This window comes from Takifugu flavidus, chromosome 6, assembly GCF_003711565.1.
Source record: "Takifugu flavidus isolate HTHZ2018 chromosome 6, ASM371156v2, whole genome shotgun sequence".
Classification (NCBI taxonomy): domain Eukaryota; kingdom Metazoa; phylum Chordata; class Actinopteri; order Tetraodontiformes; family Tetraodontidae; genus Takifugu; species Takifugu flavidus.
The window spans coordinates 4,284,276-4,304,364 of record NC_079525.1 but is presented as its reverse complement, the minus strand read 5'-3'; the positions used below and the strand labels follow the sequence as shown (position 1 = coordinate 4,304,364).

Below are 20,089 nucleotides of genomic sequence, written 5' to 3'. Positions count from 1 at the left end.
GTGAGTTTTTTTGGCATTTATTTGGATTTTTAAACGAGTGTCATGTCAGATCATTGTTTGGCTGAATCAAACAGATCATGAATATAAGAGAGGAAGGTGCACGTGACCCGTGCAGAGTTATGTGCCGCGGTGTCTGTGTTGTTGGAGGTGAAGTCCGGCGTGGCCTCGTGTGTGTACGAGCGTTAATTGTCGATTTGTTGTGGCGCCATCAGGTCGTCAGTGTTAATGAGGGCCGCAGCCAGCCAGAGCTTAATGACTCTTAAGACCCTTTATCTCTGATTGCCCAATACAGATCCACAGTGGACACACATACACATGAACAGTGGCCAATACGCGAAGAGTACAGACAATCAAGACACATCACAAATGAGATGGGCGTCTTGTTCTCTCCTCCTCCGTCACTCCGAGGGCACAAAGATAGAATCTCGCCATAGTCGAGGAACTTTACTTTTCTTTATCGGCGGTCGCCTCCTCCCTCGCCACGTCGGCAGCGAGACGGCTGGCTGTGGAGTGGTGACGGAGGGCTCCGGGGTTAAGGGGCAAACTCTACAGGGAGTGGCCTCTAACCCCCCTGGGATGTCACCCCGAAAGGTCTCCAGGGGCCAAAAGTCACCGGGTTTGTTAAATCCTCACCCAGACTCGGTGGCTTCCCTGCACAAAGCTCAGAAAGCTCCACGCTGGTGATTTTTTTTCTTCCCACCGTTGCATCTGTCTGCACATACCAGTACCAACCTACAAAAGACTGAAGGGCATGCGCCTCATTTCTGCTTGTTTTGTGATTTTCTTCACTAAACCCTGCTGGTTTTGTTCTCCCTCAACTGCAGACCGGGCTGGATCAACTCCGTCTCCATTGAGCCTCTTTGGTGATCACTCGCTGCTTTTTGGTGAGCGCTTTTGAGTCCAGGACCTCAAAGTCAGTATCTGAGGACAGATTCACAGCACTGAGTGTGTGTGTGTGTGCGTGTGTGTGTGTGAGAGAGAGATGAGAAATGTATACCTGATTCTGTTGCTGATGGTTGGATAAAGATTGAAGCCAACGTGTAGAGTGAGAAGATGAAGAAGGCGATGGTGATGAAGGTCAACTCAAAGCCAGAGAAAGGCAGGTCCATCTACAGCATGAATCAACTTTAATGTTCTCAAGCAATCGGCTGTAGGAATTAGATGAATAGTTGGGATGTTCTGGGTGATTTTACACATTTCTAACCTGTTTCATGCACATATGGGTCCCCAACCTGAAATAAAAAAACAGGTTAGAAAACTTGGCTTTCTGACATTTACCTGACGTCAAACTTAAATCCATATTTTTGGGCAGAGGTCACTCATTTTCATATCGTGGCTCGTTTTGATTCGTTCTACCGTATGTAGGTGTAGTAACTGTCTAGTCCGACGGGGGGCGGTAGAGTCACATCTGGTTACTGGATCACTGCGGATCACTGGATCGGCAGGTTGTAAACTTTGAATGTCCCAATTACAAGGAATTCAGGATTTTCAAACTAGCTCTAAACCTGCACACAGAAATAATCTGCGACAACACTCTCAAAACAAATACATAATTAAAACGAAAATTTTAAAGATGTGAAAGGGGTTACATTTACTGTACTTTGTCTGGAATGTATTGATCATAGTGAATTATTTAAAACTTTAAATTGTCCTTCCTTCAGAGAGCTGACGCCATTGTGCAGCTTTTTAAACGACTGTTTTGGCTGATAGGATACATCTCTTCTTACAACGACATCGGGTGTCGATCAAAAGGTAAAAAAGAGAAAATGGAGACTCACCAGGAGATATTTTGGGATGCAAAGATCCAAACAAAATAACTTTTCTGTCTTGTCTTACACACGGGAGGAAAAACGCAAGTGTGAAACACTGTGTTTGTTCGAGCAGGTATTTGTTTATTCATTTATTTTAACATGGGTTAAGCCCCGCCTCCAAGCTTCATCCTGGAAGCAGGTAACACTGGATCCTATAACAGAGTACACAGACACACACAGGTCAACAGTCAGACTTTGGCCTGGTAACTGATAACACACACTCATGCTGTCACACGCCAACATGAGATTATGGCAGATGTGTGCTGATCAGGAAGTTCTGGGCGAGAGATTCAGTCTTTATCTGGACTCAGACGAGCAGCTCCTCGCTCTGCTGTTTGAAATCTGTTAGACAGAAAATAAGATTCCCAAAATGAAAAACCCCTTTTAACACCTTTTTGCTTTAGTTTATTTCATTTGGATGAATAAATCAGTAAATCCTTCTTGACGGTCATTAATCCACTAAATTCACTATCACTATTATGCACATTTTTGTGCAGGTTTCACCTTTTTACACGGAAATAAAAACTTCTTGTCATTCAATCAGATAATTTGTAATCTGGAGTGCATTTTCATACCATTTATTCATTTTCTTTTTCTTTTAACCAAATCCATTTATTACATTTTTCATTTTTAGGAAATTTACTTTAACCTTAAATGGTAAAAAAACAACATTTTTAATTTGTGTTCCAACATTCCTGTAGAAAAAGACTAAAAACAGCCACATAGATGAGACGTGATTAGTTGATTCAGGCCCTGCCTCGATGGAATGATGATAACATTTTACAGATTGATGTTGTCTATCAGCGATATTTAACCGATGTCATGAATTCTGCACAAATTTCCCCAATAATCTCGAAACCTCAGCGCAGCAAAAGCCCATGTTGTTAACTTGATGCAGCAATGCAACTTGCTGCATCAATTATTTTCACACAGCGGGTTGGCGTGAAAATAGCACATTTCACATTTCTTAATATCCCCAAGTAACATGATTTTACCTTTATATGGTGCTACGTTGGTTAATAGCTCGCTCCCTGTGTCGTTGAGCATCCCGGTGAGGGTGAAGAGGGCGAAAACCAGCAGAGAGAAGAGGATGGTGGTTGCCTCCAGCTCAGCAAATATGGGTGCCATCTACAGCCGCTGCCTGAGAGTCAGTGTCTCTATCATAGATTCAAACACATTCTCATTAGTGGTTTGTAACTTTCCTGTTGCAATGGAACTTTAACACACACACACCCAACCCCCTCACCACCCCATCACCACCTCCAGCCACACACTCAAAACCATAGTTTGTCACTAGCAGGTCTTGGAGGAACAGAAAGCGATCGGGGGACCATTAATGTAAAATAAAACCCTGCTGTTGACACAGTAATCTGCATGTGTTCACAGCACGGAAGATGCACCGTCATGGCGGCCATGTTGGGCTCCGTTGCCACACTGGTTATCAGGAGCCTAACAGTGATGTGCACTCCTCCTGCACACAGGGCACAAAAAGAGAGGCACTTCTGTGGGTTTTGGTTGCCCACAGATCCCTTAAGCAGCCCCTGCTCGCTGTTTTTTTTTTTTTTTTTACAAACCTTATACAGTAGTGCTTAAGTAGAACCTTTTGTTTTAAACCCCAACCTTCATCGCCAGGGCTGTGGACACACCTGCGGTTTCTGCAGGATTGGGCTGATTTGTCTGCCTCTTGTGCCTCAGCATGACTGAAGAAATGAGGCTTAACATTTGTCATCACTCTGAAGAATCTGGTCATAGTACCGCTTTGTGTGTTACTGCTTCTCATGTGCACAGGTTTCGTAATCTTGTTAGCAGCACTGCTGGTTTGATGAAGAGATTGAGGTAAGCCTAAACCTAAATCTCTATAGATCGCAAGCATGACAAAATACTGGCTCCACCCACTGGTGTGTGTTGGGGGGGCACATTCTTGCACACGCCCCCCCCCCCACCACACTTCTCTCTCTCTCTCTTGCTCAGCAGGAGGAGGCAGAGTCGCTTCTCAATCGTCATGACAACCTCACATCCCATCAGCTCCAGAGACGTGTTGCCACGGCGATCTAATCCCATTCCATCGCCACACTTTTAGATGAAACGGTCCGGACCGAACAAAAAGAGCGATTCTGGAGCAGCATTTCCGGGGAGCAGCTCTTAGATGGGACAGCGGAGCGCTGGCAGGGACACGGATCAGAGGATGGGCAGGCCCGGCGTGCTGACAAACCCGTGGGAGTAGCACCGGAGTGTTGCCTGGAAACAGCAGCATGCCAGTACAACAGATAACCGTGGTTCCAGCCAGGGAGGCGACGGGCCACGGCAAAGGCTCTCCCTATTCCAAAGACAGCGCTGAGGTGAGTGTTTGTCCCGCAGTTTTCCAGCCCAGTGTTGAGTAACAGACTCGCTTTGCTCTGTGTTTGAGATGAGACCAGAGTAACGGAGCATCTATAGAGGCCGGTTTAATCAAGCAGCCTTCACACAGCCTGATGCTCAATGTCCCAACAGGTTATTATTGATTTAGTGACTTGAAGTGGTGGTTTGGTTAAGCTTGTGTGATTTAAGCCACCTGTAAATTGAACTGAGCCATCTTTTTCCTCAGTGATGGGGTGATGACATCACTGCTTCCCACACTTTGGTTTAGTCCGTCCGTTAATGGTCTCTGTGGTTGCAAAGAATCCGATTCTTCACTGAAGACCGAAACGAATACATTTACCTTTTTTAGCCATGACCTATTTACTGTGGGTTTGGCCCTCATGACCTGGTCTGTAATTGTGTTGCGTCATCTTTCACCACAATAATATTGAGCTGATTCTCACTGAGACGCTCTCATATTTCCAGAAAATCATGAGATTAAGACGCGTGACGGGCTACAGAGCGGCAACAAAAGTCACTTTGTGTGCTTAAAATGACCAATGGAAACACGCGTGTGTTTTTCAGAGGAGAAGGCGCTAACCTTGAGATTAGAGGTTTTCTGACCGGCGCGTCCACGTGTTTGCACACGCTTCAATAATCGGCTGAGGTCACGACCTTTACCGCACACGGCACAAGGCGGCAGGGGACGGGACGATCCAATTCTCAGCTGCTATAACTGGCTGTTGGGCCACAGAAGGTCGCCCCTCTAGTGAGGAGGTAGTCTGAGTTGATGTGGGATGATGAGATACACAGATGGGGGTCACCTCGGTACAGTTGGCTCTTGAATCTCAGGATTTCCTTCAGAAGAAACAGGAGAATGTAGTAAACACCGTGGTGGAGCTACCTCCTACCCACCCAAGCCCTGGACCACTTAGGTGTTCTAGCTGTCTTCCTCTAATGAAAAATGGGCGGGGCATAAATCCAGCTCACTGTTGATGTTTGTCCCAAATGTTTCCTGATAAAACGACACGATTGATTTATATTTAATGCTGTTGAGTATCCGGATGACCAACTTTAATGTTGCCAAATAAAAGTCTAAAAATAATTTTAATTAAAAATGAATACCAGTATATGTCCAGTATATGATGTCATTGATGTTGAACAGCACAACACAGATGAAGCAGAATAGAGTGAGCTGGCGAGGGGGCGAATGACGCCATTTGACCTCTGCTGAAAGACTTTATAACCACAGAATGGTGACATCTTGACTTACAATGACGAACAAGGACGAGGTGGATAAAACGCAGCAAAGCGTGTGAGATGGTAGTCTTCAGAAGCATGAGAACGAGTAGAGCCGTCAAGGATGGTTGCACATTTGTGGATGTGAGTTAATTCGCATTTGGTGGTTTTGTGGTCAACCTATCTCTTCTTGCTAAACACTTCAATGTTTGCAGTTCAAGAGCGTTCCCCTTTTAAACAGCGGTGTTGACACGGCAACACTGAAGCCAAAAATAAAGTACTTATCGATCAGGCACTGAATACAAATACTAATCCCCGTTTTACAGACACATTCTAATGAAACGATCCACTACTTTTCCCCCCATAACAAGAGAAAATTTAAAATATAAATCCACTAATAAAGCCTGAGACTCTAATTTTAAGTCTGGCTTCAACCCTGACTTCATTTCACTACACTTTATGTAGACCTGAGAGAGAAAACTGATTTGAATCTTGCAGCCAGCAAATCCTTTGATCAGCTTAGAGGCTGCAGTCTCCTGCTGTAAGTGCTATTTAGTCAGTTGTTCTGCTCCCACAACTCACAAGTGTGGTTTGACACATAAAAACAAATGTCACGGAAACGATAGAACATTTAATAAATAATGTTAGAATCAGGAGATCCCATCAAGTTACCCTGCAACTTGATCCTGTTATCCACAGATCCACATTTTCTGTCTTTAGAAATAATGATTTATCTCGGTTTTCTATTATTTTATTAACTAAATGCACAGTGGGCGATCTTGACTTTCATTTTTGGGTCATTGAAAATCAACTCCAGCCCTTCGCACGACAGTGAGGGAAATTCTGTTTGAGCGTTTCCTCTGCAGCTCACCACACAGCAGACATTTGTTTTTAGAAAACCAGTGTGTTTTCAACCACAATTCCAACAGTCACGGGAGCTCACTGAGACACTCCTTCCCCTGACTGGGGATTTGATGCTGATCGGGCCTGATCACAACGGCGTGTTTCTCCATTAATGCCCGTCATCTCAGCTGCAGCAACTTCATGTGTCCTTAAGACGCTGCAGGCAGCTGATGAGACAGCCGACGGCTGGGATGAGTTCAGAGTTTAACAGTCAGGGGTTTTGGAACAAGTGCAGTTACTTGGCTTTAAATAGACAGATTGCAGCAAAGTGCATATACTTAGTGGGACAATCAGGTAATTGGATTGTCTGGCTTTAGCTCTGGTCAGCAGCAAGGCCATGTGCACGCACTGCACTCTCAATCAGCACAGAACTGGTTACAGCAAATCTCTACAAGCACAGCATGCGTCTGTTCACGTGTTTTCTGCCTCCCCACAGGGGAGGAAGACCCCTGGACGCTCCGGGAGTCGATCCAGCAACATCTCCAAGGTAACGGCCGACCGTCGGAGCGTAAAGGGTCAATACTAAGTTCACAGTTCTGAGTGTGACACCACACGTCATCCAAGCAGAATCTGTTATAATTGAAGCTAAAAGATCTTTCAAACCGCTCATCATGATGGTCCTACTAATAATGGAAGAAAACAACGTATTGACTGTCTGCTTTGTTGGTTTAGGCCAGCAACTCAGGACTGACCACAGCCACAAGAGTATCGATCTCCCCGTCTACTCAGGACATATGCAGGTACGCCGGCCCCCTCTTTAGGTCTGTTCAACAGACTTGACATTCATAGGATCTCCTGCGGCTGCTCTTCGAGGGTTTTGTCCAAATTAAAGTGGAGCGAGAAATCCAACGGCACCACCAAGAAATTCTGGAAAGATGCAGAAGGATGCTTCATCTGATGTAATGGCCAGTCGGTGTGGGTCCATTACAGCGCTCACTGTTCATCATCTCATTTTGTCTCTCTATGGTCATACAAGGTTGTGTTTATTGTTGTAGCGTCACTTTTGAAGTTTTTTTTCCCTTCAAAAAGACGTTTTAAGATGAATACACAAATGGGGAACTACTCACCTTCACTGCACTGGTTTACGTTATGTTGCTATAGTCATGTTGTGTCCATCTCATTTCCTTATTTCTACTTGTTTCCATCTGTGTGTATGTGTGTGTCTGTGTTTGTGTTCAGTTCTGGCCACCTGGCCCATTTAAAAAAGGAGGCTGAGTCAAGAAAACCAAATAAGCACGCCCACTCTGCTGTGACTGTCACCGGCACCAGTCGGGGGTCACAGAAGAAGCAGGTGAAACGGCGTCACCGGCGTAAGAGGAGCATCTGCTCTGCCGCTGAGTGCGTGGAATCTAAACAGGAGCAGACTGACAGGACTGACCGCAGCGACCGAAGCCCCAGTTCTGACCGCAGCGAGCATGGGGAGAAGAGGGAGCGGACCTCCAGGAACCGGAGAGAGCTCCCCCCTCGCCTCCGCTGCAGCGGAGCCCCACAGAGCGACTCCACGTCAGAGGAAGAGGCCCGGCGCGAGTCCCGGAGCTGGAGCAAAGAGAAGGCCCGGAGGGTGCGACGCCGGAGCGGAAGCAGCCGAGAACGGGACGGCCCGGACGAGGTTAAAGAAGAGGACGAGAAAACAGAGGTCATGGCGCTGCAGTCGGTGGAATCGGACGAGGGGAACGAGAACGGGCGCGTGGTGGAGGAGACGGGAGGGCTGAAGAGGAGGCACAACAGCCAAGCCTCAGCCAAGAGAGACGGTGGGAGCTCACAGAGCGGAACAAAGAACAGCTGCAAGTCCCTCAGCCCCGAAGACAGCTCCTCGCTGGCTGAGGACGGCGAGGAGCTCATCACTAAGAAATACCAGGAGAAGGGGTCAGGAGGTGGGGACTTGTCGGTGCCCACCCCTCAGAAACCCTGTGGTATGAACGGAAGTGCACCCATGCACTATTCTGATGACTCTGAGATGGAGGTCTGCAGGTTAGTGCGCATCGACAGAGGAGTGTGGCCGCACAGGTGCCAGCTGTTGGCCGGCTGCAGCACTTTTGTGAGGCGGAGGGTAAATGTGCGTGCACTATTTCCTGCGCAGGATCTGCCACTGTGAGGGCGACGACGACTGTCCGTTGATAATGCCTTGTCGCTGCACGGGCAGCCTGAGCTTCGTCCACCAGGGCTGCCTCAACCAGTGGATCAAATCCTCCGACACCCGCTGCTGCGAGCTCTGCAAGTTCGACTTCGTGATGGAGACCAAGCTCAAACCTTTGCGCTCGGTGGGCTCACACACCCACACACACACACATGCATATAAACAGTAGCATCCTGTCTGTAACTACACCAACCAGCATCCACTTTCTCCCTCCTTGCAGTGGGAGAAGCTCCACATGTCGAAGAGTGAGAGGAGGAAGATCTACTGTTCGGTCTTGTTTCACCTGCTAGCAATAGTGTGCATGTTGTGGTCAGTCTACGTCCTGGTCAAAAGGACCGCGGAGGAGATCAGACTCGGGAAGAACGGTCAGTCCCCCCCATCCCCCTTTATTACTGCTGACGTCCATGAACATTTATGTAGTGAAGCCCCCCTTGTCTCCACCTGTCTGACTCTGTTTTGTTTTAACTTTTGTACAAATATGTGTGTGTTTATGGTAGAATTAACCCCCGGTGTTGGCCTCTCCTGTAAGATGAAAAGAAAATGTAAAAAGATATTTCAAAGCAGTTTTTTTCTGGAGGGCTCCATGTTGGTCCTCTCAAAACTCCGCAACAAAGGACATAATTAAGAGACGTTTAAGGTGATTTATAATCATGCCGGGATATGAATTTTAGAGAATTTTCCATCCCTCTTGCTGTTTAACCCCTTCCATTTGACCAATTTGGATTTGACGATCTTTCGTGGAGGGTTTTCCAGAAGTTTCCCAGATATCTCAACATCAGAGAGATTGAGTAAAAAAAAAAGGCTATAAATAATTAAATAAATAAATGTCATCAATAAATATTCAATCCCCCTTTTGGATAAAATTGGTCATATTTTATAATAGACTTCCCCCCACCGGTGGTTTGTGTGGTCTCTGTGGTTGTCGATGGCGTGTCGTGATCGTGGCGTCTTATTCTGGATCGACCAAGCGTAGCGGCAGAGAATAAAGCAGAACCTCATTTGTATTTTACCACGTTGAGCACAACTAGTCATAGATCGTAAAAATAAAGAGGCATTGCGCTCGCTCTTGATTGCAGAGGAATTATGGAGAGTTTCTCTGCTGAAGTACCATACTCCAGAGGGTAAGCCCAGTTCTGTCCACGCCACCATCATGGCCCTTCACTCCTCCTCCTGCAGGTTGACTCACAGGTGTTTATGTTTGGGCCCTGACGCAGGTGTGCTGGAGTGGCCCTTCTGGACCAAGCTGATCGTGGTGGCCATCGGCTTCACGGGGGGCCTCATCTTCATGTACATCCAGTGTAAAGTCTACCTGCAGCTATGGCGCCGCCTCAAGGCCTTCAACCGCATCATCACGGTGCAGAACTGTCCCGAGAAAGGACTGCACAGCTCTCAGGCCCGGACCAGCGCCACCACCATCAGCAGGCACGAAACTGTGGAGGTCCCCGTGAGTCCGGCCCCTGTGCCAGCACCAGAAACTCAGGTGGACTCTGACACATCGGTGGAGGGGACAGCAGCACCGGTTCAGAACCCAGTCTGAGTGATGCAGTCAACCAGTGGCTGCCGTTGGCGTGGCCCAATTTAGATTCTATGGTCTTCAGAGCTCAAGGACAACTGACAGATTGAAATAAGGTCCTCGGAGAGGAGAATAAGATAAAGCCACCAGGTTAAGCAGTTTAAAGTGGAATATTTGCAGTTTTTCTCCTGTATGCACTTTCTTGAAGGTGAACATGTGAATCCTCAGTGGAGGCTGCTGAAGGCATCATGTGAAGTCCAAAAAATGTTTTCTGTGGAGGATCTGGGGTAACATAAAACTGGGTCTGAGATGGTGGCAGACGCAAAAGCACTTTTGTTGGAAACAAACTTCTCTTGGACAATCAGACACCAAAGAGCTGTTGGGAATTATTTAAAGTGTATGTTGAGGTGAGTTTATTTGAACAAGGGAAATTTAGCCATTTGATTAGAAATGATAGGAATATTGTGTTAAAAGTCTCCCAGTTGGTGATAAACCAGTTTGCAGCTTCAGGTGGGCCTCTGCGAGGTCCTTCAGGTTGGACAGTTCGTAAAAGTAGACTTTTAAAAGTTGTCATCTGGTATTTGACTCGACACTGTGAGAGTTTCAGTCGATGAAAAAGTGACCGTTTACACTTTTCTACAGGTTTAATTCTTTTTTTAAACCAACAATTCATTACATCTTTGTAATGACATTTTTCTCCAATTCGGTAAAAAGTTTAATATTCAGGTAACAAGTGATGCATATTTGTTTGTTCAATAAACATCTGAATGTAGAACCTCCTCAGTCTAGTCTGACATGAATGAGCATCAAGATGAGTTCCGGGAGGACTGACAGTACTCTGGGGAAATACCTCCATCTTGGGGGCAGTTTTGGAACTGCAGAGTTTTTCTTTAAAAGCCAACTCGGTGTCAATCTGACATCGACGTCCCACCGTCAGGCTCATTACCCAGGTCATCTTCTTCATCCTGTTTATTGTTTTCCGCCTCTTGGTTGTCCTCAGTCCCTTTAGATTTTGTATCCAAACCTTTGTTATTCACTGTGCGTAGTTTAATATTCGGAAGCTTCTTTAGATCGCCGGTCCACTCCCTGCAAAATAAAGCATTTGTTTTACCAAAGATGAGCATAAAACCAATTAACTGTCTGTTCAATAGTTTTGACCACTTTATGACTTTATTGACCACTTGCCTGAATGTTTTCAAGTGCTTCCCATTGAGGATATCTGGGATCTCTGAAAGATAATGGTATGAAAACAAAGTTAACACTGTCATTGAATAACTGGGCACATGTGTTTGTATGTGAGGGCCACTCACCAAATCCGATGCCTTCATACTGTGCTCGCTCTCGCTCAATAGTCTGCTTGATGACAGCTTCTCTGGCACCATGGAGACGACCCTGCCGACCTTTGATCCCATTCATCAGCTCAATTTGTTCAAGTTCAGAATCAAACCTGTGGAGGTACCTGCACAAAAAGAAAACATTTGTCACCATCATGCATGAAATAAACCAACTGCGCAATTTCTTTTGATTTGACAAGGACAACAACAACAAAACAAAAACATTATTGACCTTTCAATGATTTCACAGGCATCTTTTCTGGCGTAACTCATCTTTTCTGGATCCAACTGGCCCTGGAACCACAGCAGCTTTTCCCCTTAAAGTTGAGATGCACAAAAAAAGAAAGAGACCCAAATTGATTGATTTATGCAAGTTTTTAGAAAAGAAAGAGGAAAAATGGGTTTACCAATAACATTCAGACGAGTAGCTTTGTCATTCTTCTGCCTGCGGAATATTGGAAAACACATCTTGCAATCAAAGAAAGGCTTACAGAATATTACAGTGATAAAGAATCATATTCTAGCCAAAAAGCTTTGTGTACGATGGATGAAGTGGAAGCTCTATGGGTAGAGATAAATCTGCCATACTTAAAACCCATATTAAATGGCTGCTTCTACAGGTCACCTATTGAAAACATGACATATCAGGAGGACACCTCTGAAATCTTAAACAATGCATTTAAATGTATTTTTAAAGTTAATATTGCACATTTGTTCATTGTTATGATCCCCAGTCTTCTTGTTAATACATATATACCTGACAAGAATATAAACGTTTAAAAAGCCGTTTTAGAATTAAGCAAAATACAGTTTTCTGTCTCTGTAGTAACACCAGGTGCGTTTTCTGTTATTCACACACCTTTCTTTCCGTTTCAGTCTGGTCTCCTCTCGGGCAAGGTAAGCTGCTTTCCTGCTGTACGGATGAACGACCTTCTCCGGAGCTTTGCCTTTCTGAAGTTTCGGCTGAAAAACACAATTGAGCGATCGTGACATAGCTACAACATTTAGTTTGTCATCAATGAACTTTATTTCATTACCATTTCTGATGTGTGGAGACACGCGCAAAACCAAACCGGAAGTGAGCTGTTCCGTCATCGTGTTTTGTCCGTTAGCGACCATGACGTGAAACAATGGTTCCTCGTTGAACATACCTTAAATATACACGGCGAAATAAACAATTATGTGTGAATACTAATCAAACAGATCCAACAACATTTTTTATTACGACATTAAATTGCCACCATTGAGTTTTTACAGGAATTTTCTTTTGCTGTACTGCTCACGACCGCCCTTCAATGTTCAAGGGGCCTCTCTGCATACTTTCGGTATTTACTGTCCACCAGGTATCTCCAGGAATTCCCCAGACTTATTTACATAAAGTATAATTCTCTGCACTTTACCAGATCTGGTAGTTTGTTATCCTTATCGATGTTATTTTAATGATAACTCAAGTCTGTGCGTGCTTGTCAGTGCAATGCAATAATGGAAACCCAATCATCCGTTTAAATTTTACACAGGTGAGGGATTCGCCTCACTGTGTTTGATTGTGTAACACAGAGCGGTGTGTCAAAATGACTCCAGGTATGAAAGAACTATCAACTGATAAAGAGATAATAATGGGTTCAAATGAGCACAGCTTTAAAACGTGTAGGTGGGGCCAGTTGAGACCAGTCATATTCTTTCATTCATTTATATGTTAAAACAATCAGGTTAGGTGAGAACCCGCAGAGAAAAGTGTGTCAGTGAAGTGATTTGTCCACTCATTTGTCATTTATAGATCATATGCAACATTTATAACATCTTAATGAATGGTTTATTATATACAATTCTGAGGTTTTTGACATAAATTATAGTCATTCTACACTGATCATCTAACATAGATGTTCAGTGCCTCACTTTGTGGTTGAATTCACAGTAAATGCGATATCACTTTTTTTTTAAATCCTGAACGCGATGAATTGATTATCATCACAGATAGAGACCTCAAACATCTGCCGCTCTGCTCTATTTCTCTGGTAGTTGAAGCAATGATGGCCTGCCCTCATCCAGAAAGCCCTGGGTCCATAGATAATCACAACAGCATGACTGAACCATTCACGGTCATCATTTCACCACAAATGGGTAACTTATGATCAGGCAAAAGGCCCCGCAGGCATTCTGAGCAGCCGCTGATGTCACAGTTTTCTCAGGAGATACAGCTTTAATGTTTCTTTGACATTTTCCTTGTCTTCCTCGTAGTCCTCCTCCTCCTCCTCCTCCTCTGTGAGCAGGGCTGCATACCTATCCGGCAGGAATGTGCGTGTGGCGGTGCAGAGGAGGCGTCAAACTTGTGGCGACAGGCACTCAGCTGGTTGCGTCACATCCCAATGAGTTATCTGAGAGTCTGAGGGTGTGTGTGTGAATGACTGTGTTTGTGTGTGTATGGGTCACTCTTTTTTTCTTTTCCTTCCATTTAATGTATGAAGTCAGATCAGGAAGTGTGATGCTGTGACAGTAAAGAAGAAGGCAGATGCACAATGGCACTATGTCTGTCCTGTGGCCTGGCAGCATGAGAGGCTCTCGGGTGAAGCGCACACTTCTTCTGCTCTTTTTGCTCCTGCTGAGTGCTGGGACAGGTAAGCTTTAAAGATTCCTTTTCCTAAAAGCACAACACATTGCTTTTGCCTGTGAAACGCCTTTCTGTGTTTGAAAGGAAGCAAAATCTCACCATTCATAGTTACCTCTCAAAAGTAAAATGATGTTTTTTAGCCTTTCAAAGTGTTCTTTAAAACTGCCTTTTTAAAACTTTACACTGTACAAGCTTTAGTTCGTTGGATTTTCACAGCCGTTCAGTCCTCTTTTGTTTAAATTAAGCTAACGGTGGCCTGAATGATTTCCTCACACAGTGAACCGTAGTGTAGAAACACTCAGTTCCCCACATCACATACGTGTCTCTGACTAACAGCTGGATTCTGCCATCGTCTGCATTTTGAAAAACAGCATTTTGAACGTGTCCTTAGTTCCTGTATTGTGTCACATTGGCAGGTGTTTAAATAAAATGTGTTTAAAGGAAAAGCAACAGTTTAGCTGCTTGCTTCGCTTTGAATAATAAAGCCACACAGGGTTGCTGCAGGGGTCAGCACTTCCGCTCAGTCTCACCCCCCCCCCCAACTCTTCCGATTAATTGCAGTGTTGTGCCAAGATGAAGAGAATGATGAAGCTGCAGAAGCTGGGACAGATGAGGACACCAGTGCAGTTGAGCCAGCTGAAGGCGATGCATCAACAGGTGGGGCGGTTGATGGTTCACAAATGGTTACCCGCTCAAGGAAGCCACTTTTTTTTTAAGTTAGAGAGATTTGCCAACATTTTCAGGATGTGACGAAAGAAGGCGCTGGCGTGATGTACAAACTGATAAGCACACGCTAATAGCGCATCTCTATCCATATTATGATAAATGTGTTTATATTAATTTAAGATAAAGATGTTCATATACATATTGAGGGTGTTTCTACAGTAGCCCAGAATGGACAAATTGGTTTGAATATGAATTTTGTTATTGTAAATATCAATGAGCATCTATTATCTACTTTTCTGTACAATATATATGCAATGTCCTATTTTCTAAGTTTATTTAAAACCATCAACTTGAATATTGAGGAAAATATTTCAGATGCTTAAGATTTTGGAGCAGTGAAAGACCAGTGTTCCCTGAATTATCCATCAAACGATGGATAATTCAGTTTAATTCTGGCACACATTCTCACAACAACAACGACCGCCTTTACAGTTTGATTTCAAGTCATTTGTTTAAGCAGCTTTGAAGTCAAATTAGTTTTAATGTGAAAATCACATTTGATCAAGTGAGTTTAAAGGTCAGAGGGGCAAACAGACAGAAACCTGAGCTCACAGAAGCTGAGAGGAATGACCCAAACTCTCCTGTTCTGAGTTCTGGATGAGCGTTGAGATACTCCCTCCCCTCATCTCCATCTACACACACACACACACACACACTCTGTGTCATTTTGGGGTCGTGTATTTCTGGTCTTTTGAGTGAAACTGTCAGTTCAGTCTGGTGAAGGCTCGTCTCTTGTAGAACCTGTCCCAGACGATTCTGAAACCACCGCAGCACTGGAACCGCCTCCCACAGATGAAGAGACTATAGGTGATGACCCCCCCCCCCCCCCCTCCCCCACGCACACGCACACACAAGTAAATCCAAATCCCTCAAAGGAAATTCCTTTCTGATTTCCTCCTCTGTCTTCCAGTTGATAACACTGTAGTGGACAGTACTGAGGGGTCAGGGCCCACGGAAGGATCTGGAGGTGGACTAAATCAAATTAGAACAGTGTCGATTATACAGGTGACTCAGAACTGTCTCGTTTAATCCACAGATGGTGAAACGGATCCCGATGTAGTATCGGAGGAGGACCAGAGTTTAAGTCCTACCATCATCCTGATCGCCGTGGGCCTGGGGATGCTGATCATCGCCGCGATAGTCGGCGGTATTGTTATCAGCCGCAGGTGCAACGCAAAAGCAAAAAAGAGAGGTACGTCAGTCACAACAGACCCCCGGATGTCAAAGAGCTGGTCGGCAGGACTGAGATTTAATCTGAATATCTGAAACATTTGCTTTTACCGGCAAAAACTCAGCTTGTTTAGTCATTAGCTTTTGTTCCTGACAGGGCTGAAAGAAGAGGATCCATATTTAGACGGTTCACCTGGAGAAAAAGTTCCAATGTGAGTATTAGTCGTGTGTTCGGAGGAATTTTCATTCTTTCTTCCCTTTGAATTCTCAGCATGAACTGTGAGTCTCTTGTAATCAAGCTATATATGTGTAAAGGTTTTTTTTTTCTTCTTCATGCTGTCACGATGTTTGTGGTTAAATTAGCACAGCAGAGTAGAGAACAACAGCAACATCTGATCTTTTTTTCCCCCCAGGCCCATGTTTGAAGAAGATGTGCCGTCTGTGCTGGAGCTGGAAATGGAAGAGCTGGATCAGTGGATGCAACAAGACGGTCGGTATCAGTCAAATATGAAGAATAACACTTTGGCAGGTCCAATCTGAAAAGCCACTTTTAGCAGTATTTTAACAAGCTTTACTTGCTTATTGCTTCGGTTCTGTAAGTAAATATTTCAATTATTGCAGCGGGTCCCCCTCCAGGGTAACTAACGCTTTGCCCCGCCCCTTTTCTACAGTGGCCCAAAACAGACACACTGACTTGAGTAGTAATACAACACTACTCACCTTATTACACTTTAACAACACGTCAGTACTTAATATTAACTGTAACCTTAACCATATTCATTATACTAACAAAAGCCTGGACCTGAAATAGTAATTAAAGATATTAAAATTCTGTCTTGTCTCCCTGTAGCCAATCCTGAAAAAACCATAAAAAATGCTTAATGACAGGGATTTATTTTTGGACTTTTTAATTTATTTTTAATTAAACTCTGATTATAACATAACATGATATTCAGTTAAAATATTAAACCATTACCAACTAATGTCCAGCAGATGGAGCTGTTTCTCTATTGATCGGTACCACTGGCAGAACAGAAAATTGCCTTTTTTGTTTTAAATTTGGATGCCTTTTCATGTTTTCTTCTAGGTGAAGCTGCAAAAGAATCGATGCGGACATAAAATTATTTGATGAGGAGCATAATTTTGTAAGTATTTTTTTCACTGAAAGATGATTTTAAGAAATATTTACCATAGTCCATCACAGGACACATGCCATTTAGTCAGGAAGAACATGCAAACTCTACAATCAACGACCTGAACTGAATTTGAACCCAGAAGCTTCTTTCTGTGAGGCAACTGGGATAATCACTGCAACCCCGAGGATTACCACATACAACAACAACAATTTTTTTCAAGATTACAAGTGTGGAACAGGTCAAATAGTACCAGGAAAGAGCATCTAAAGGAAAACCTGCATGGCTTCAGAGCCGAGGCCGGGACTGGGCAGTTTGAGACTTGACCACTCTGGGAAACACGCCAGCCTCAAGCAATCCCACAAGGAGGAAGGAGTCCCAACAGGAAGTCGTTTAGCGAAAATGTCATCATTTAAAATGTCTAAGATAGTCAAAATCTAAGGTTTATTACATTTAGGACCAATTTTATTCTGAATATTTACTTCTGTGAAACAGAACAGCAGTGTGTTCTGGCACTGAATGGTCAATGATTAAGCCAGATTCCTGCAGGTGTGAATACAAACTCACTGTGATCTCATCGTGAATCCTAATCCTGATAACTGCAGAGAGGATGTCTAAAAGCTGGAACCTGCTTTTATACTTTTCAAGGAAAGACAGATCTTGCTCACTGAAGCATTTGTGAGTAAGAAAAGCTTTGTTATTGTTGGGATGCAGCAGCTAGGTTCCGTTCACGCCGATGACCTTTCGTCAAACACGGCGCTGTCTGAAAGTACAAGCTCTGCTAACATCTGTTAGTGATTACAGACAGGCAAGCATGGGACCGTGGTGCGACTTAACCCTGGAACAGTCTCCTTACTGGAAGTGTTGGGAAGGCGAGGTCAAGGTCCATTCATCGAAGTGTTGACTGTTTACGCGTCGCTTTTTACTCAGGGTTTATTTCCAAAGCTGTGAAAGGTTTTAGATGGTGCGTTCATTCAGCACAGAGGGGCTCTGTACACACTGAAGTTTCACAAGAAGGCTCGGGGCTGCAGTTGCACAACACGATGCCATCTCCTGCAGCAGCTGCGGCCTGTTTGTCAGACCTGTGAAATTCCACTATAGCAGGTCAAGTTACAGACAGAAAGACAAAGCAAGCCTGGAGAGCTGCCTCTTGCTTAGTGGAAAGGTGGAAAAACGGGTTCAAAATAGGGAAAAAATGGACAAAAAATGGAGTTGTGTTCCACAGGAAAACTGACTCCATTTTGACATCACATGTACCAGCTTGTTAGATTCTGCTGGAAACACTGCAGCTAAACGCTAAAGTTGACGTCATATTTAGCATTCAGTTACCTTCATCCGTCTGACATCAGATTGATTTGTTTATGCATTTTCTGTTATCTATAAAGCCTGCAAGCGATGTTGAAAAGAGAAGTGAAAATGAAGCAAAACCTTTGGACTCCTAAAAATGGAAACATGTTTTCATCGGCCCACTTAACTTTGTAGGTAATATAGCCTTAACCAAAGCTCTAACCCGATATTAGCATTATCTTGGAACTTGTGACTTTAGCTTCATCAGTTTTTCTTATTTGAGCACAAAACTCATGTCACTGAAACCAGGACACAAAGTTCAGAGAGGGACAGGCTATTTTTCTGGCAGCCATGTTGCCATAGCAATGGACGTTCTCTTTGGCTTCATGACCTGACTTCATTTGTTCCATTAGCAAGCGTGTTTTTCTTTTGCTGGGTGTCTTTTTGTGTGTGTGGAGGCTGATGACCGCAGTGAGTCATTACTGACACTTTATGTCATCAGATGAAACTGGCCCCACATTTTGCACCTTTAGAAACTGGCAACCTTGTTTAAGGTAAATACGCAGGCTAATACACACTCATTTGCTTCTTCTGCACTGTGCAATGCACATTTTAACACATTCTAGGTCATGGGCTTGTTTTGTTTGTTGTAGATATATTGAGTTTTAGAGTGTAGGAGTGTGACATGTGACCATGTGACTGTGTGTTGATCGCACCCTGGATTGTTTCCAGTTCAGAGAGTACAACCTCTGTCTTCTGGCCCTGATATAATCGTCTCTTTCTCTTATATCATCCCCGCAGGTAAGCACGAGGACGATCTCAACACAGATTATGCACCTGCAGCAACTGTGCCAATTAGAACTGTTTGGATTCCTGGGAAACAACATCACCAACAGAAACCCTTCAAAACATCATTGCAACTCTCCCTGAGCATCCGTCTGCCCCTCTCTGTATTTTCTCACCGCCAAATGGATCAAAAATGAGTTTCAACCTGCAGATGCTCCTTTTTTGATGAATTACAAATGTCATTATTTATTGAGATACTTAAAAATTGTATTATGGTGAATTTGAAACATTTAGAGAGAGCAGTGTTCTGCACCAAGCCCAGAAGTTTAATAAATAAATGTTCCTGTTGCAGGTCTTAGCTGAGGTGATGCGCATGTTTTCACGCCTTCGCGGGGCTTCTGAGGTTTTGCAGAGAAACTTTTTTATTCAGAGACTGAACTCTGTAAGTGTGAAATCAGCTGGATTTCATTCCTGAGCTTTATTTCCCCCCCTCTGAATTATTGCTGGAATGGCTTTTTAAAAGCTGCTCCTGATCAGAGTTTCCTCTGACTGTGGAGCTTCCTGTCCAAACAGTCATCACACGGGTCCAAATGTGAGGGCAGTCAGTCAGTATTTTGCTAATTCTTGCACTGTACATAGAAAACACACGGATTTCTGTTTGTTTCATCTTTTGTGAATATTTCCTTTAAGGTTGTGTTATTGTTGTTTTGCTGTTGATGCTTTGAATATATTTTCTTGCCAATAAAGCCAGTTGTCATAGTTCTTCAGCAGAGTGTTTAATTTGTTCCGCGCGTGCACGTTGAAGCAGGATTCAGAAACAAACTTCTCTTCAATTATTGCTCTGAAAGTCTAACTTGAGTCCACGATTTAGTCTTTTTCTACACTTGTTCCCATCTCAGGTGGTCAACTCCAACCACAACACTGCAAAAATATAATTTTACACAATGCTAATTAGCTTTTGCTAATAGAAATCTTTGCGTCTTTGACAATGTGCTGGTGCCAGAGCACCCCCTTCGTCCAACATTAGTGAACCGCAGCAAAAACTTTGTTGACGTCCAGTTCAGAGGTCCGAAGTCTAAATTCTGAAGACATTCTGGTCGAATTC

At 44.0% G+C, this 20,089-nt stretch overlaps 3 protein-coding genes and 1 long non-coding RNA gene across 14 annotated transcripts; 2 read left to right on the top strand and 2 right to left on the bottom strand.

The window, feature by feature from the left end:
* Nucleotides 1–975: 975 nt before the first annotated feature.
* Nucleotides 976–4,983, bottom strand: LOC130528010 (uncharacterized). Of its 4 annotated transcripts, none has more exons than XR_008951175.1 (4): nt 4,750–4,983; nt 2,807–2,968; nt 1,205–2,153; nt 976–1,109 (listed from the first exon to the last, which is right to left on the bottom strand). It is a non-coding gene; the product is annotated as an uncharacterized LOC130528010 (long non-coding RNA). The 4 variants fall into 4 exon arrangements; XR_008951176.1 differs by lacking the exon at nt 4,750–4,983 and having other exon boundaries at nt 1,205–1,505; nt 1,779–2,153; nt 2,807–3,268; XR_008951174.1 differs by lacking the exon at nt 4,750–4,983 and having other exon boundaries at nt 1,205–1,232; nt 1,779–2,153; nt 2,807–3,268.
* marchf1 (membrane-associated ring finger (C3HC4) 1) lies at nt 3,501–10,719 on the top strand. 4 transcript variants are annotated; one of them, XM_057036879.1, is made up of 8 exons: nt 3,501–3,647; nt 3,783–4,150; nt 6,727–6,777; nt 6,963–7,030; nt 7,470–8,261; nt 8,371–8,551; nt 8,648–8,792; nt 9,504–10,719. In XM_057036879.1, exons 2-8 carry the CDS (start codon nt 4,064–4,066, stop codon nt 9,962–9,964), a joined length of 1,785 nt encoding a protein of 594 aa, XP_056892859.1. In that variant the 5' UTR covers nt 3,501–3,647; nt 3,783–4,063; the 3' UTR covers nt 9,965–10,719. The 4 variants fall into 4 exon arrangements, with proteins under 4 accessions (XP_056892859.1, XP_056892860.1, XP_056892861.1 ...); XM_057036880.1 differs by having other exon boundaries at nt 3,519–4,150; nt 9,504–9,548; nt 9,642–10,719; XM_057036881.1 differs by having other exon boundaries at nt 3,519–4,150; nt 9,642–10,719.
* Nucleotides 10,566–12,425, bottom strand: tma16 (translation machinery associated 16 homolog). The gene is made up of 7 exons (XM_057036890.1): nt 12,312–12,425; nt 12,134–12,237; nt 11,682–11,719; nt 11,507–11,591; nt 11,251–11,399; nt 11,122–11,168; nt 10,566–11,022 (listed from the first exon to the last, which is right to left on the bottom strand). Exons 1-7 carry the CDS (start codon nt 12,312–12,314, stop codon nt 10,849–10,851), a joined length of 600 nt encoding a protein of 199 aa, XP_056892870.1. The 5' UTR covers nt 12,315–12,425; the 3' UTR covers nt 10,566–10,848.
* Nucleotides 12,426–13,499: 1,074 nt separating this feature from the next.
* On the top strand, nt 13,500–19,751 carry tmem154 (transmembrane protein 154). Of its 5 annotated transcripts, XR_008951171.1 has the most exons (10): nt 13,500–13,889; nt 14,444–14,539; nt 15,347–15,415; nt 15,519–15,575; nt 15,645–15,800; nt 15,936–15,990; nt 16,192–16,268; nt 16,866–16,923; nt 18,297–18,389; nt 19,000–19,751. XR_008951171.1 is itself a non-coding variant. In XM_057036887.1 (9 exons), the coding sequence occupies exons 1-8, from the start codon at nt 13,784–13,786 to the stop codon at nt 16,895–16,897; spliced, it is 633 nt and encodes a 210-aa protein (XP_056892867.1). In that variant the 5' UTR covers nt 13,507–13,783; the 3' UTR covers nt 16,898–16,923; nt 19,000–19,751. The 5 variants fall into 5 exon arrangements, 4 of the variants coding, with proteins under 4 accessions (XP_056892867.1, XP_056892869.1, XP_056892866.1 ...); XM_057036887.1 differs by lacking the exon at nt 18,297–18,389 and having other exon boundaries at nt 13,507–13,889; nt 15,534–15,575; XM_057036886.1 differs by lacking the exon at nt 18,297–18,389 and having other exon boundaries at nt 13,508–13,889.
* The last annotated feature ends 338 nt before the right edge of the window (nt 19,752–20,089 follow it).